The sequence below is a fragment of the Erythrolamprus reginae genome, chromosome 9 (genome assembly GCF_031021105.1).
Source record: "Erythrolamprus reginae isolate rEryReg1 chromosome 9, rEryReg1.hap1, whole genome shotgun sequence".
Lineage (NCBI taxonomy): Eukaryota > Metazoa > Chordata > Lepidosauria > Squamata > Dipsadidae > Erythrolamprus > Erythrolamprus reginae.
Window position 1 is genome coordinate 54,727,572 of NC_091958.1, and position 14,145 is coordinate 54,741,716.

Consider the following 14,145-nt stretch of genomic DNA (forward strand, 5'->3'; position numbering starts at 1 on the left):
TTTCAAAGGTTTCCCTTGGCGTCTTGGTTCTCTCTCTCTCCCTCTCTCTCCCCTAGGCTGGCATAGACCATAATTCAAGCCTGAAAAAAATAATTTAATCAAAAAAACTCACGTTTAGGGAATGAGACCTAAATACGTTGCTTTTTGGTGTCAAAAACCCACTTTAAAAGGTGTGGGAAAGCGGGTAGATGATATGCCCTCCTCAGCCATGGGTGGAGAGAAAATAGAGAGATAAAGCAAGTGAAAATAAGGAAATATTTTGGCTTGTTGGATTGATTGCCGTTGCCAAGCAACTTGGGTTATTGGTTTTGTTTTTAATTGTATATTTATTTAAATTGTATATTTCGGAAACTTCAGATCGTGCAGAATGCAGCTGCGAGAGCAATCATGGGCTTTCCCAAATATGCCCATGTTACACCAACACTCTGCAGTCTGCATTGGTTGCCGATCAGTTTCCGGTCACAATTCAAAGTATTGGTTAGTATAAAGCCCTTCATGGCACCGGACCAGACTATCTCAGGGACCGCCTTCTGCCGCACGAATCCCAGCGACCAGTTAGGTCCCACAGAGTGGGTCTTCTCCGGGTCGGGTCAACTAAACAATGTTGCTTGGCGGGACCCAGGGGAAGAGCCTTCTCTGTGGCAGCCCCGACCCTCTGGAACCAACTCCCCCCAGAGATTAGAATTGCCCCCACCCTCCTCGCCTTTTGTAAGCTTCTTAAAACCCACCTCTGCCGCCAGGCATGGGGAAACTGAGATACTCTTTCCCCCCAGGCCTTTACAATTTTATGCATGGTATGTCTATATGTATGTTTGGTTTTACAATAAGGGTTTTTAACTGTTTTAATATTGGATTGTCATATGCTGTTTTACTACTGTTGTTAGCCGACCCAGCTCTGTGGGTCATTATTGGCCGTAGGGAAGTGTGAGGTAGTAGACCAGTGATGGTTAACCTTTTTTCCCTCAGGTGTCGAAATAGCGGGTGGGCGGGCTATTGTGCTCGCGTGAGTGCCCACACCCATAATTCAGGGCCAGGAGAGGGTGAAAACAGGAAGGAAAAGTAGAAACAAAAAGGTGAAGGAAAGCATGAGGGAGGGAGGAGGAGAGTATGGAGGGAAAAAAGAGGAAAGAAGGAACGAAAAAGAAGGAGTGTAGGAAGAGAGGGAGGAAGAGAGTAGGAAGGAAAAAAGGAAAGAGGGAAGGAAAAGGAGTGAAGGAAGGAGGGAGGGAGGGAGGAATAGAGTAGGAAGGAAAAAAGGAAAGAAGGAAAAGGGAGTGAAGGAGGAAGGGAGGTAGAAAGAGTAGGAAGGAAAAAATGAAAGAGAAGGAAAAGGGAGTGAAGGAAGGAGGAAGGGAGGGAGGAAGAGAGTAGGAAGGAAAAAAGGAAAGAGAGAAGGAAAAGGGAGTGAAGGAAGGAGGAAGGGAGGGAGGAAGAGAGTAGGAAGGAAAAAAGGAAAGGGAGAAGGAAAAGGGAGTGAAGGAAGGAGGAAGGGAGGGAGGAAGAGAGTAGGAAGGAAAAAAGGAAAAAGGGAAGGAAAAAGGGAGTGAAGGAAGGAGGAAGGGAGGGAGGAAGAGAGTAGGAAGGAAAAAAGGAAAGGGAGAAGGAAAAGGGAGTGGAGGAAGGGAGGGAGGAAGAGAGTAGGAAGGAAAAAAGGGAAAAGGGAAGGAAAAGGGGAGTGAAGGAAGGAGGAAGGGAGGGAGAGTGTAGGAAGGAAAAGAGGAAAGAGGGAAGGAAAAGGGAGTGAAGGAAGGCGGGAGGGAGGAAGAGTGTAGGAAGAAAAAGAGGAAAGAGGGAAGGAAAAAGGGAGTGAAGGAAGGAGGAAGGGAAGGAGGAAGAGAGTAGGATGGAAATAAGGGAGGAAGGAAGGAAGGAAGGAAGAAGGGGAAAAAACCACCTCTACCAGAAAATCCATCTTTTCAGCAAGTGTGTTAACTTGACAAGCTGTCAAAAGCTAAGCTTCATTTAATCATACTTCCGTCTTTGGGGAGATGTCAGTACAAATGTCATTCAGAGTGTGGCAGATATTTCTCTAAATTATTGTTCTGTGGAGGAGCCATCAGCCCATTACAGAGGTAAAAGAAAAGAGGATAATTCCGTTAGAAACAGATAAAAATTTCCATAGCAAGTTTGTGCCTGAAAACCTGCTTCCGTAGTTATTTGCTTACTCGCTTATTTACAGGATTTGTATGTTACCCTAATTATGACTTCCGGGTGGCTAATAATAATGATGATAATGATGATGATATTAGCCTAGAAAGGTGAAATCAAAGATGAAAAACAAGCAGAATAGTACGAATACTATAATATTGACATAAAACCCATCCATCAACGCAGAATCGTAATGGAATTAAGCAGTTCCTGGGCACAGTCGATAGCAGCAGATTGCCCAGCCACCTGGACTCCAAAATCCAGCTCCAAAGTGATGCTGGGGAAGGAATAAATGTGCTATTTTTCATTTTTGTATTAATTTTGGAACAAGGTTGTGGTTGAGTTGCCAGCAGTGATGGGGGATGTTCTTGCTGGCATTTTCTCTTGAGGTGAAAACTCCTTCATCTATTGGACTCTTTTATCTTCTGCCCGGATAATTGGGGCGATGGATTTGCCCCTGGAAATGGTTAAATGAAATTAAATTAATGGTTTAATCTAAAAAAATAAGTTGTCTATTCATTGGTCCCCACTCTCTCTCTCTTTCTCTTTCTTTCTCTTTCCCTTTCTTTCTCTCTCCTTTATTTTCTCTCTCTTTCTCCCTCTTCTCCTCTCTCTCTTTCTTTCTCTCTCCCTCTTTTTCTCTCCCTTTCTTTTTTTCTCTGTTTCTCTCTTCCTCTTTTCCTGACTGTCTTTTTCTTTCTCTTTTTCTTTCACACCCTCTCTCTTTCTCCCTTCCTCTCTTTCTCTCCTCTCTTTTTCTCCCTTTTTCTTCTCTCTCTTTCTCCATCCCTTTTCCTATCTCTCTCTTTTTCTTTCACACTCTCTCCCTCCCTCCCTTTCTGTCTCTCCTCTTTTTCTCTCTCTTTCTTCTCTCTCTTTCTCCATCAACCCTGTATTTTGATTTATAACTGCACACTCTAAATTCATGCACATTTGTACCAACATTCGCATAGTCCTTTTGCTTTATGTATCCCCTCCCCTGTTTATCTTCAATAAAGATGATATTTTCTTTTTTAAAAATATGTAACTTAAAACAATCTTCTCCTGAGCATTAAGGGAAGAAGTTTGAGCATTGCTCACTGGTTTTAAATGAGATTATATCCGGACACAGATTTCCAACATTATCAGCAAGGTCTTCCCTAGTCATTCATTGTTCAGAATTGCTCTCAATCATTGTCCAGCTGGCCTTGTGCAAGCTCTTTGTTGCTTAACTCGATACCTTGTTTTAACTCTCCAGGCCTTGTTGCTGTTGGGAGCGGTCTCTTTGTTGTGCCTCGCTCTGGACCTCCTCTTCCTCCTCTTTTACTCCTTCTGGTTGTGTTGTCACCATCGGAAGAGTGAAGAGCAACTGAACGCAGATTGTTGCTGTACGGCATGGTGTGTCATCATTGCAACTCTGGTGTGCAGGTGAGTTTTGGCCCGTCGGAAGATTTCACCAGGATGAAGTTGTATTTCCTACGAGGAGCAGGGCCCCTGCCCACGTAACCCATTTCTTGGGAATCTGAGGAATTCCAGGACTGCAGCTTGCTCCATTTAGGAAACCCATTCTAGGATTTCTCAAATTACGAGGGTCGCCCAGAAAGCAATGCACCACATTTTTTACCTTCAACAATTATCTACTGAACACACTGAAACTTAGACACAAGAAAGAAGGATGTTTCTTCTATACTCCCTATTTAGATTTAAATTTAATATTAACTGCTCCAAACTTGACTGTAAAAAATATGACTTCAGCAACCAAGTTGTCGAAGCATGGAACTCATTACCAGACTCCATAGACTCTATACCTTTCTTCTATTCCTATATCTCTTCTTCTATTCTTTCATAGATATATTTTACTATGAGTATCTCCTCTATAATCTTCATCATGTATTTTGCTATGCGTAAAATACACGATGAAGGTTATGTATATATATACCCAATAAAACTCTCATTGTGTATTGGACTAAATAAATAAGTAAGTAGGTAGGTAGGTAGGTAAGTAAGTAAGTAAGTAAGTAAGTAAGTAAGTAAGTAAGTAAGTAAGTAAGTAAGTAAGTAAATATTTTTCCATGTAATCTCCGTTCCGTTCTATGGCCTTCCTCCAGCGAGACACAAGGGTGTGTATGTCCTGTCGGTACCTCTCGTTCTGGTCACGAAACCATTCCTGCACTGGGCGAATCACCTCTTCGTCATCCTCAAAATGTCTTCCACGACTAACCGTACTTCTGTTGACTGCAGATGCTCCATCAACTGTACACAAATGTCGGTGAATGTTCCCAACAGTTTCTTTCTCCGCAGTGAGAAAATCAATGATGACACACTGCTTGTAACATACATCCCTTACAGATGCCATTTCAAAACACTGCTGCAGCTACTCATATCTATGAAGAAACACAAAATTTACACACACACTCCTCCTGACAATTCAAATAATGTATATCTAAAGTTACTGTAGGCTGAGAAAAATAAATGTGGTGCATTGCTTTCTGGGCGACCCTCGTATTTTAGCCACCCTTATTTATTTGCACTATTACCTTTACTCTAACTCACTATACACAAACCACACTTACAACTAGTCAACAGCCGCTATCAACCACTACTCCCACACCCGTGCAAAGGTGTCTTACATTTTAATATATTTATCAACCAATCAGGTTGTAGCATATTTTGTTGACTCACAATGATTCAGCATTCTTTACATATAATGGTCATTACAATGATTACAGTCCTTCCTCCTGCTTTGGGAAATTAATAATAATAATAATAATAATAATAATAATAATAATAATAATAATGATAATGATAACTATGCTGGATTTCGTATTTCATCACCAGTCGGGCGCTTCCCAAGCACCTAGGACTGTGTGATGTTAATAATAATAATAATAATAATAATAATAATAATAATAATGATCTATGCTGGATTTCGTATTTCATCACCAGTCGGGCGCTTCCCAAGCACCTAGGACTGCGTGATGTTAATAATACTAATAATAATAATACTACAGATTTTGAAGGTTTAGAAGGGACCTTGGAGGTCTTCTAGTCTAACCCCCTGCTTAGGCAGGAAACCCTACACCACTTCAGACAGATGGTTATCCATTATATCAGGTTAGGCCTAATCCTGACAACCCTTGTCCTTTTCAACATATCAGCATGTTCTTACAAGGTTTCGAAATTTCATTTCAGTCCTCCGGATATAGTAGGGTGCAAAGCAGAACTTAAAAACAGAGGAACAAGGGGGCAGGAAGCAAGGCACCACGAGAATGGAAGTTGGGTCGATTCGAATAGTAGACTCCTGTCTTGTATTTTCGGGGCACTAGCCCAGGGGTAGGCAAAGTTGGCTCTTCTATGACTTCTGGACTTCAACTCTCAGAATTCCCTGAGCCGATTATGGGAGCTCAGGAATTCTGGGAGTTGAAGTCTACAAGTCTTAAAGTTGCCATGTTTGGGGACCCTTGCGTTAGACCAGGGGTAGGCAAAGTTGGCTCTTCTATTTGTGGACTTCAACTCCCAGAATTCCCTGAGCCGATTATGCTAGCTCAGGAATTCTGGGAGTTGAAGTCCGCATGTCCTAGAAGAGCCAACTTTGCCTACCCCTGCGCTAGCCTGTTGGGTGTGGAAATAGAGGCTTTTCCATCTCGCCCCCCCCCTAAATAGCACCTTTTCCTGGCGTCAAAGAATAAGGTGGTAATGAAATGTGAAAATTAAACTTGGGCCTCAAGAGGAATGTTAAGGTGTGGGCTGTACACAAAGGATTCAGCTTGTGAAACGCCTCTTAACTAAAGACACATTATTATTATTATTATTATTATTATTATTATTATTATTATTATTACTATTACTATTATTATTATTATTATTATTATTATTATTATTATTATTATTATTATGTCAATACAACACAGCAAACGAGATCACTATGCTGGATTTCGTATTTCATCACCAGTCGGGCGCTTCCCAAGCACCTAGGACTGCGTGATGTAGCGGCGAATTATGTTTGCCGATCCCAGTAAAGCGGCCTTTTGCAATTGACAGGTGGAGATTTTGTCAATTCCGATGGTTTTCAAACATCCGCTGAGATCCTTTGACATTGCGCCCAGCGTGCCAAGGACCACTGGGACCACTTTCACGGGCTTATGCCAGAGTCGTTGCAGCTCGATTTTCAGATCTTTGTATTTCACTAATTTCTCTAGCTGCTTCTCCTCAATTCTTCTGTCTCCTGGGATTGCGATGTCGATGATCCATACTTTCTTTTTCTCCACAATCACAATGTCTGGTGTGTTATGCTTCAGAATTCGGTCAGTCTGAAGTCGGAAGTCCCACAGTAGTTTTGCTTGCTCATTTTCGACCACTTTTTCGGGCTTATGATCCCACCAGTTCTTTGCCACTGGTAAATGGTAGTTCCGGCACAAGTTCCAGTGGATCATCTGTGCCACAGCATCATGTCTATGCTTGTAGTCAGTCTGTGCGATCTTTTTGCAGCAGCTGAGTATGTGCTCGATTGTTTCATCAGTTTCTTTACAGAGTCTGCACTTTGGATCGTCTGTTGATTTTTCAATTCTGGCTTTGACAGCATTTGTTCTAATGGCCTGTTCTTGTGCCGCCAGTATTAGTCCTTCTGTCTCCTTTTTGAGTGTTCCACTTGTAAGCCATGACCAGGTCTTTTCTTTATCCACTTTGCCTTCAATCTTCTCCAAAAACTGTCCATGCAATGCTTTGTTCTGCCAACTGTCCATACGACATTGAGTTACATTTTTTCTGTACTGGTCCTTAGTTTGCTTCACCTTGAGAAGCTTCCTATTGTTGACCTCCATCAACGCTGACTCTTTGCTCCCCTTCACATAGTCAGCTAATCCATGCTTCTTTTATTCTTCTTCTTATTCTTCTTCTTATTATTATTATTCAACATCATTGGGGAAAGAAGGGGCTCCTTTAATCCTCAACTCCCTGCCCAGCTATTCTTGTCCATATCCAACCCATCTCTTGGGTTCCCGAGCCCCACTTTGCTAGTTGAAGACTTAATATAACCCAGAACATCTGATATTTTTAGCTTGTGGGTATATAAGGAATTAATCATCAGAACCATATTTTTGTCACAGCTTTTCCAGTCGGATCACAAGAAGCAGAAGGAGAGGGAGTGTGTGTTTTTTAACTCTTCTGGGCCTGGAGGAGACTATATTTAATGCTCTGTTGCCAGGCGTCTCTCTCCTCTTTTATTCTTGGCTTTTGTCGCGAGGATGTCCCAAAGATATCTGGGTTTTTTCCAAGAGGCAATTGTACTTTCTCTTGGGTTTTTTTTTCCTCCGAAGATATTTCCCTTCTCATCCAGGAAGCTTCCTCTGTTCTTGACTGGATGGTGGGGAACGGAAGCATTTACGTTGACAATCGTTTGTGTACAGTTGATGGAGAATCTGCAAGTCTCCAGAGGGTCACCCAGAAAGTAATGCACCCCATTTTTTTTCTTCAACAATTATTTATTGAACACAGTGAAACTTACACACAAGAAAAAAGGATGTTTCTTCTACACTCCCTATTTTTTCCACGTAATCTCCATCCTGTTTTGTGGCCTTCCTCCAGCGAGACACAAGGGCGTGTATGCCCTGTCGGTACCCTTCTTTGTTCTGGTCACGAAGCCATTTCTGCACTGGGCGAATCACCTCTAATAATAATTTTTTAAATATAATTTATTAGATTTGTATGCCGCCCCTCTCCGAAGACTCAGGGCGGCTCACAGCAATAATAAAAACAATGTTATAGCGAAACAAATCTAATATTAAAAATGGCCTCACACCCTCTGTGCCTGGCGACTAACCATACTTCTGTCGACTGCAGATTCTCCTTCAACTGTACACAAACGTTTGTGAATGTTCCCAACAGTTTCTTTTTCCGCAGTGAGAAATTCAACGATGACACGCTGCTTGTAACATACATCACTTACAGACGCCGTTTCGAAACATTGCTGCAGCTACTCTATCTGTGAAGAAACGCAAAATTTACACACACACTCCTCCTAACAATTCAAATAATGTACATCTAAAGTTACTATAGGTTGAGAAAAATAATGTGGTGCATAGTTTTATGCTCTCTGTCTGAAGAAAGGCAAAATTTCCACACGCACTCCTGACAATTCAAATAATGTATTTCTAAAGTTTGGCATTCGTGCCATTACAGTAGGCTGAGAAAAAAAAATGTGGTGCATTGCTTTCTGGGCGACCCTCGTATATTTCTTTGTACTTATGACTGTTGCTGTGTCGAGTTAATGTCAGTGTCCCAATTAACATCCGAGAAATAAATTGGAATCAAACTTTGACCTTCTTCCAATGTCCAATTTATTAACAGAACCATGTTGGAGACGAACTGTAGTCTAACCGATATTAACTTTTCCTACAGTTCTCCACCCAGGTTACCGTTTATCCCTCATCCCCACACCCATAAGTAAATTACACGGACCACTCCAGTCTCTCAAAGTCCACGATCCTCCCTTGTACTTCTGGCTGGTGCTGAACAAAAGATGACCTTGAATTTCAGAAGGAATTTGTTGTGGCTAGTATCTTTCCCTCTCATGCAACCCTGCCCAATTCCCACAGTACTGCTACTGCTACTACTACTACTACTACTACTACTACTATTATTATTATTACTATTATTATTATTTATTGGATTTATATGCTGCCCCTCTCCGAAGACTCAGGGCGGCTTACAACATATTTATTTGTTTGTTGCATTTATATATCCTGCTCACTCTGAAATAGACTCTGAGCGGCTATATAAAAACAATATTTATTTGTCCGTTCATTCATTCATTCATTCATTCATTCAATTTTTATGCCGCCCTTCTTCTTAGACTCAGGGTGGCTTACAACATGTTAACAATAGCACTTTTTAACAGAGCCAACCTATTGCCCCCACAATCCGGGTCTTCATTTCACCCACCTCGGAAGGATGGAAGGCTGAATCAACCTTGAGCTGGTGGTGAGATTTGAACCGCTGACCTGCAGATCTAGCAGTCAGCTTTAGTGGCCTGCGGTACAGCACTCTACCTGCTGCGCCACCTCGGCTCTCTACCCTGTTGTGAGTCTGAAGCCCAGCTAATTCAATGGGTGTCTCGAGGGAACAGATGGAGGTGATCTCCTTGTGGTCTTCTGTCTCTTTGCAGCGCTGGCATTGCAGTGGGCTTCTACGGAAACGGGGAGACCAGCGACGGCATCCACCGGGTGACGTATTCTCTACGGCATGCCAATCGCACAGTGGCTGGGGTCCAAGACCGGGTGAGTTAGCTGTCCCCGAGGATGAGGGACGGGTCCAGATGTGATAAACGTCTGCCCTCATAGTCTCGTCCACTTGTGGGTCTGTCCTTCTGTTGTGGTCTTGCCCTTTAACTAATGAAGAGGAAGAGGAAGGGTTGGATTTTTTTCAGTAATGCTCTTTTGGCTGTCACTTGTCTTCCCCATAAAAAGAGAATCCAGGCATGCTAATTTTGTGCGCATAATAACACATAATAACAACTACTAGCTTAGTAGATAATATTCTAAGATAGAGAGCAGTCTTTGGAAATAGGATACAACTCTATCTATCTATCTATCTATCTATCTATCTATCTATCTATCTAACTAACTAACTAACTAACTAACTAACTAACTAACTAACTAACTAACTAACTAACTAACTAACTAACTGCCAAATGCCACTCACACATCATCACAAAATCTCCAGAAGTGTAAAGTCTACACACCTGAAACTTGGCACATATATTACTCTTGGCTTCTAGGTGCTCGCTAAGAAAGGATTTTTAAAAATGACCATCAGAACATTGGTTATTTTTTATATTAGAAACCTAGAAACATAGAAGATTGACGGCAGAAAAAGACCTCCTGGTCCATCCAGTCTGCCCTTATACTATTTCCTGTATTTTATCTTAGGATGGATATATGTTTGTCCCAGGCATGTTTAAATTATTTATGTTATTATTAACATGCTCTGATGCTAAGGAGTTAGAGGTTCCACTCCCCCTCCCCACCTCAAAAGAACTCTGTTCCAACTGCCAGTGTGCGTGGCCAGCACGTGACTCATCCTGCCTGTGGGCTGGGAGTTTAGACATTCTACTATATGCTAAGGAGTTAGACGTTTTACTCCCTCTCCCCACCTGAAAAGAACTCTGTTCCAACTGCCAGTGGGCGTGACCAGCACGGGACTCATCCTGCCTGTGGGCTGGGAGTTTAGACATTCTACTCTATGTTAAGGAGTTAGACATTCTACTCCCTCTCCCCACCTGAAAAGAACTCTGTTCCAACTGCCAGTGGGCGTGGGCAGCACGTGACTCATCCTGCCTGTGGGCTGGGAGTTTAGACATTCTACTCTATGCTAAGGAGTTAGATGTTCTACTCTGTTGCCTTGAAACTATCCTCTCTTGAGCCTCATTTTCAACATTCTTGTTTGTCCTTCAAAGAACGCTAACTGAACCCAGATCTGTCTGCACCTCCAGGTTTATGACACAGCCATCGCCCTAAACAAAACGGCCGAGCCCAATTTAGGAGACCTGGAGGTAATATTCAGCAAGCAGACACAATATCTGCACGTGGTTCAGAAGATCCAGGGACTTTTGGATGACCTGGTCAAAGAAACCAAAGAGATTCCTTTTTGGAAGAACCACCAGGTCTCATTAGAAGAGTTGGCCATTCGTATTGACCTCTACGACTGGTACAGGTGAGTGGAATGTAACCCTGAAAGGGAACACTTAAAAAACAGAATATAACTCCAAGTAAATCAAACTTCTGCGAGATCAAACTGTCCATTTGGGAAGCAACACTGATGGACAATCAATTTTACCTGCTGTCGTGCACATTCAACATTATTTATTTATTATTTTATTTATTTATTAATCAGATTTGTATGCCGCCCCTCTCCGTAGACTCGGGGAGGCTAACAACAATAATAATACAATGTAAACAAATCTAATATTTAAGTTAATTTTAAAAACCCCAATTTAAGAAACCAATCATACATACTGACATACCATGCATAAATTTTATAAGCCTAGGGGGAAGGGAAAGTCTCAATTCCCCCATGCCTGACGACAGAGGTGGGTTTTAAGGAGCTTACGAAAGGCAAGGAGGGTGGGGGCAACTCTGATATCTGGGGGGAGTTGGTTCCAAAGGGTCCGTGCTGCCACAGAGAAGGCTCTTCCCCTGGGTCCCGCCAAACGACATTGTTTAGTTGACGGGACCCGGAGAAGGCCAACTCTGTGAGACCTAACTGGTCGCTGGGATTCGTGCTGCAGAAGGCGGTCCCGGAGATATTCTGGTCCGATGCCATGAAGGGCTTTATAGGTCATAACCAACACTTTGAATTGTGACCGGAAACTGATCGGCAGACTGCGGAGTGTTGGTGTGACATGGGCATATTTAGGGAAGCCCATGATTGCTCTTGCAGCTGCATTCTGCACGATCTGAAGTTTCCGAACACTTTTCAAAGGTAGCCCCATGTAGAGAGCGTTACAGTAGTCGAGCCTCGAGGTGATGAGGGCATGAGTGACTGTGAGCAGTGACCCCTGGTCCAAACTTTGTACAGAACAAAGGATTCAATGGGAATATTTCATTCATTCCGATCTAGGATGAGTTCTTTGAGTGTTCCCTTTATTTTTTTGAGCAGTATATATAATATAATTAATTAGGCAACATGAGCATCAGATTGCATTTTTTACATAACCATCTTGCTCACTTCCTGGAAAATCTTTGTGCAGTTAGTGATGAGCAGGGTGAGCGATTCAACCAAGATTTGAAGGTCGTGGAGGCACAGGATCAAGGTAGATGGGATGGACATAGGATGGCTGACTATTGTTGGAGCATCAAGTGAGGATGTCCACAGGTTAAACACTCCAGAAAAAGCTATAAGCGAAAATATTTTTTATATTTGTTTTATGTAACCATATTTACAAAATCAATAAAAATATATTTTTTTAAAAAAAGAGAAAATCTTTACCTTAATATATATAATTGCCGTTTGATTAAAAAAACCAACTATTTGTATGAACACAATTTAACTTGCAATAATTATTATAGCCTTTATATGAATAAAATTATTCTTTGTAAACAGTATATTTGGTAAGTTTTTACTTTATACAGTGGTACCTCGAGATACGAGTTTAATTCGTTCCGGACCTGGGCTCTTAAGTCGAGCAGCTCTTATCTCGAACGACTTTTCCCCATAGGAATTAATGTAAATAATTTTAATTGGTTCCAGCCCTCAAAAAACTCACAAAGTTAGTCTAAATTATGCAGAAAGACATGTTTTTAATGAAGAAATGTACATGTACATATAAATGAATAATGAAGTTTCTTTCACTTAACTTGTAAACTTTCTTAAACTTTTAAATTTACATATGTTCAACTTCTCTGCCACCCAATCCTGTAGGACAGAGGTCCCCAACCCTTTTTGCACCAGGGACCGGCTTTAAGCGATCAAGAGAGGAATGGGTGAATGAATGGACGGAGGGTGGGAAGGAAGGAAGGAAAGAGGGAAGGGACAGGAACAGAGGAAGGAAGCAAGGAAACTTATGAAAGGGGAGAGTAAGAGAGGAATGAGTGAAGGGAGGGAGGGAAGAAGGTGGGAAGGAGAAAGAAAAGAAGAAATAGAGGAAGGGAAGGTAAAAGAGAGAAAGAAAAAGAGCAAGAAAGAAAGAAAGAAAGAAAGAAAGAAAGAAAGAAAGGGGGAAGGGATAGGAACAGAGGAAGGAAGCAAGGAAACTTATGAAAGGGGAGAGTAAGAGAGGAATGAGTGAAGGGAGGGAGGGAGGGAAGAAGGTGGGAAGGAGAAAGAAAAGAAGAAATAGAAGGGAAGGTAAAAGAGAGAAAGAAAAAGAGCAAGAAAGAAAGCTGCAAGCCCCCCCCCCCGAGCCCCCCAGGCCGGCTGCAACCTTTTAAAACACGGGCGCCGCTTCGCAGCTGTCTCCTGAAGCCGAACGCGGAAGTTAGCGTTTGGCTTCAGGAGACAGCTCCTTGGCGCTTGTATCTCGAATTTGGGCTTGTAAGTAGAACAAAAATATCTCTCCCTTCCCAGCTCTTATCTCGAGTTGCTCTTAAGTAGAGCAGCTCTTATGTCGGGGTTCCACTGTATGCACAATTTGTATGACTTTTGAGGGTATCCTGTAGCTTAAAATGTTGACGCGATAGACAACAATTGTGGTTATTTTTGTATCCAAAGGCCAAAACTTGTTAGTTGAAAACAAGTCACAGGATTAAGACAACGAAATTGCTGTTCCCCAGTGTAATTATACTGACTCGCGAAAGCAGTGGTCTTATGGCTTCTCCAATCCCTACCTATAACTTTTTTTTTACATAGGGTTTTATGTCTTAACCATCTTATATATTGGTTTCGCCATAGGTGGTTGGGCTACCTGGGCCTGCTCATGTTCCATGTAGTGATATGTCTGCTGGTGCTATTTGGACTAATCCGAAACTCCAAGGCTATTCTCATTGGGTAAGTCAGGGAAAAAAAGATCTTGAAGATCCTTAAAATCAGTTATTCTCCCATTGTACTGAATGGTCTTTATTTGTGGATGTGCTAGAGAAGAAATGTAGGAAGATGCCATGATACTTTCCAGTGTGCACTGCCAGAGAATTAAATGATAGATAGATAGACAGACAGACAGACAGACAGACAGACAGACAGACAGACAGACAGACAGACAGACAGACAGACAGACAGACAGACAGATTAATTTATGGATGTATGGATGTATTTATTTATTAGATTTGTATGCCGCCCCGAGTCTACAGAGAGGGGCGGCATACAAATATAATAAATGTATGTATGTATGTATGTATGTACGTACGTATGTACGTACTTATTTATTTATTTATTTATTTATTTATTTATTTGTTTATTTGTTTATTTATTCAACTTCTATGCCGTTCAATCCTCAGGGCATCTTATAAAATAATATAATAAATACAAAAAGATACAAGCAATAAAAAGAAGTCGAATATAATATATCTAAAACTAAACCCTGTAATA

At 41.7% G+C, this 14,145-nt stretch overlaps 1 protein-coding gene across 2 annotated transcripts in view; it reads left to right on the forward strand.

Moving 5' to 3' along the window:
- TTYH3 (tweety family member 3) overlaps positions 1-14,145 on the forward strand; it is a 74,483-nt gene that overhangs the window by 16,944 nt on the left and 43,394 nt on the right. For both annotated transcript variants that reach the window (XM_070761354.1, XM_070761353.1), the window contains exons 2-5: positions 3,386-3,555; positions 9,290-9,401; positions 10,616-10,836; positions 13,513-13,608. In XM_070761354.1, the coding sequence (XP_070617455.1) occupies positions 3,386-3,555; positions 9,290-9,401; positions 10,616-10,836; positions 13,513-13,608 (599 nt within the window). The remainder of the gene's footprint in view (positions 1-3,385; positions 3,556-9,289; positions 9,402-10,615; positions 10,837-13,512; positions 13,609-14,145) is intronic.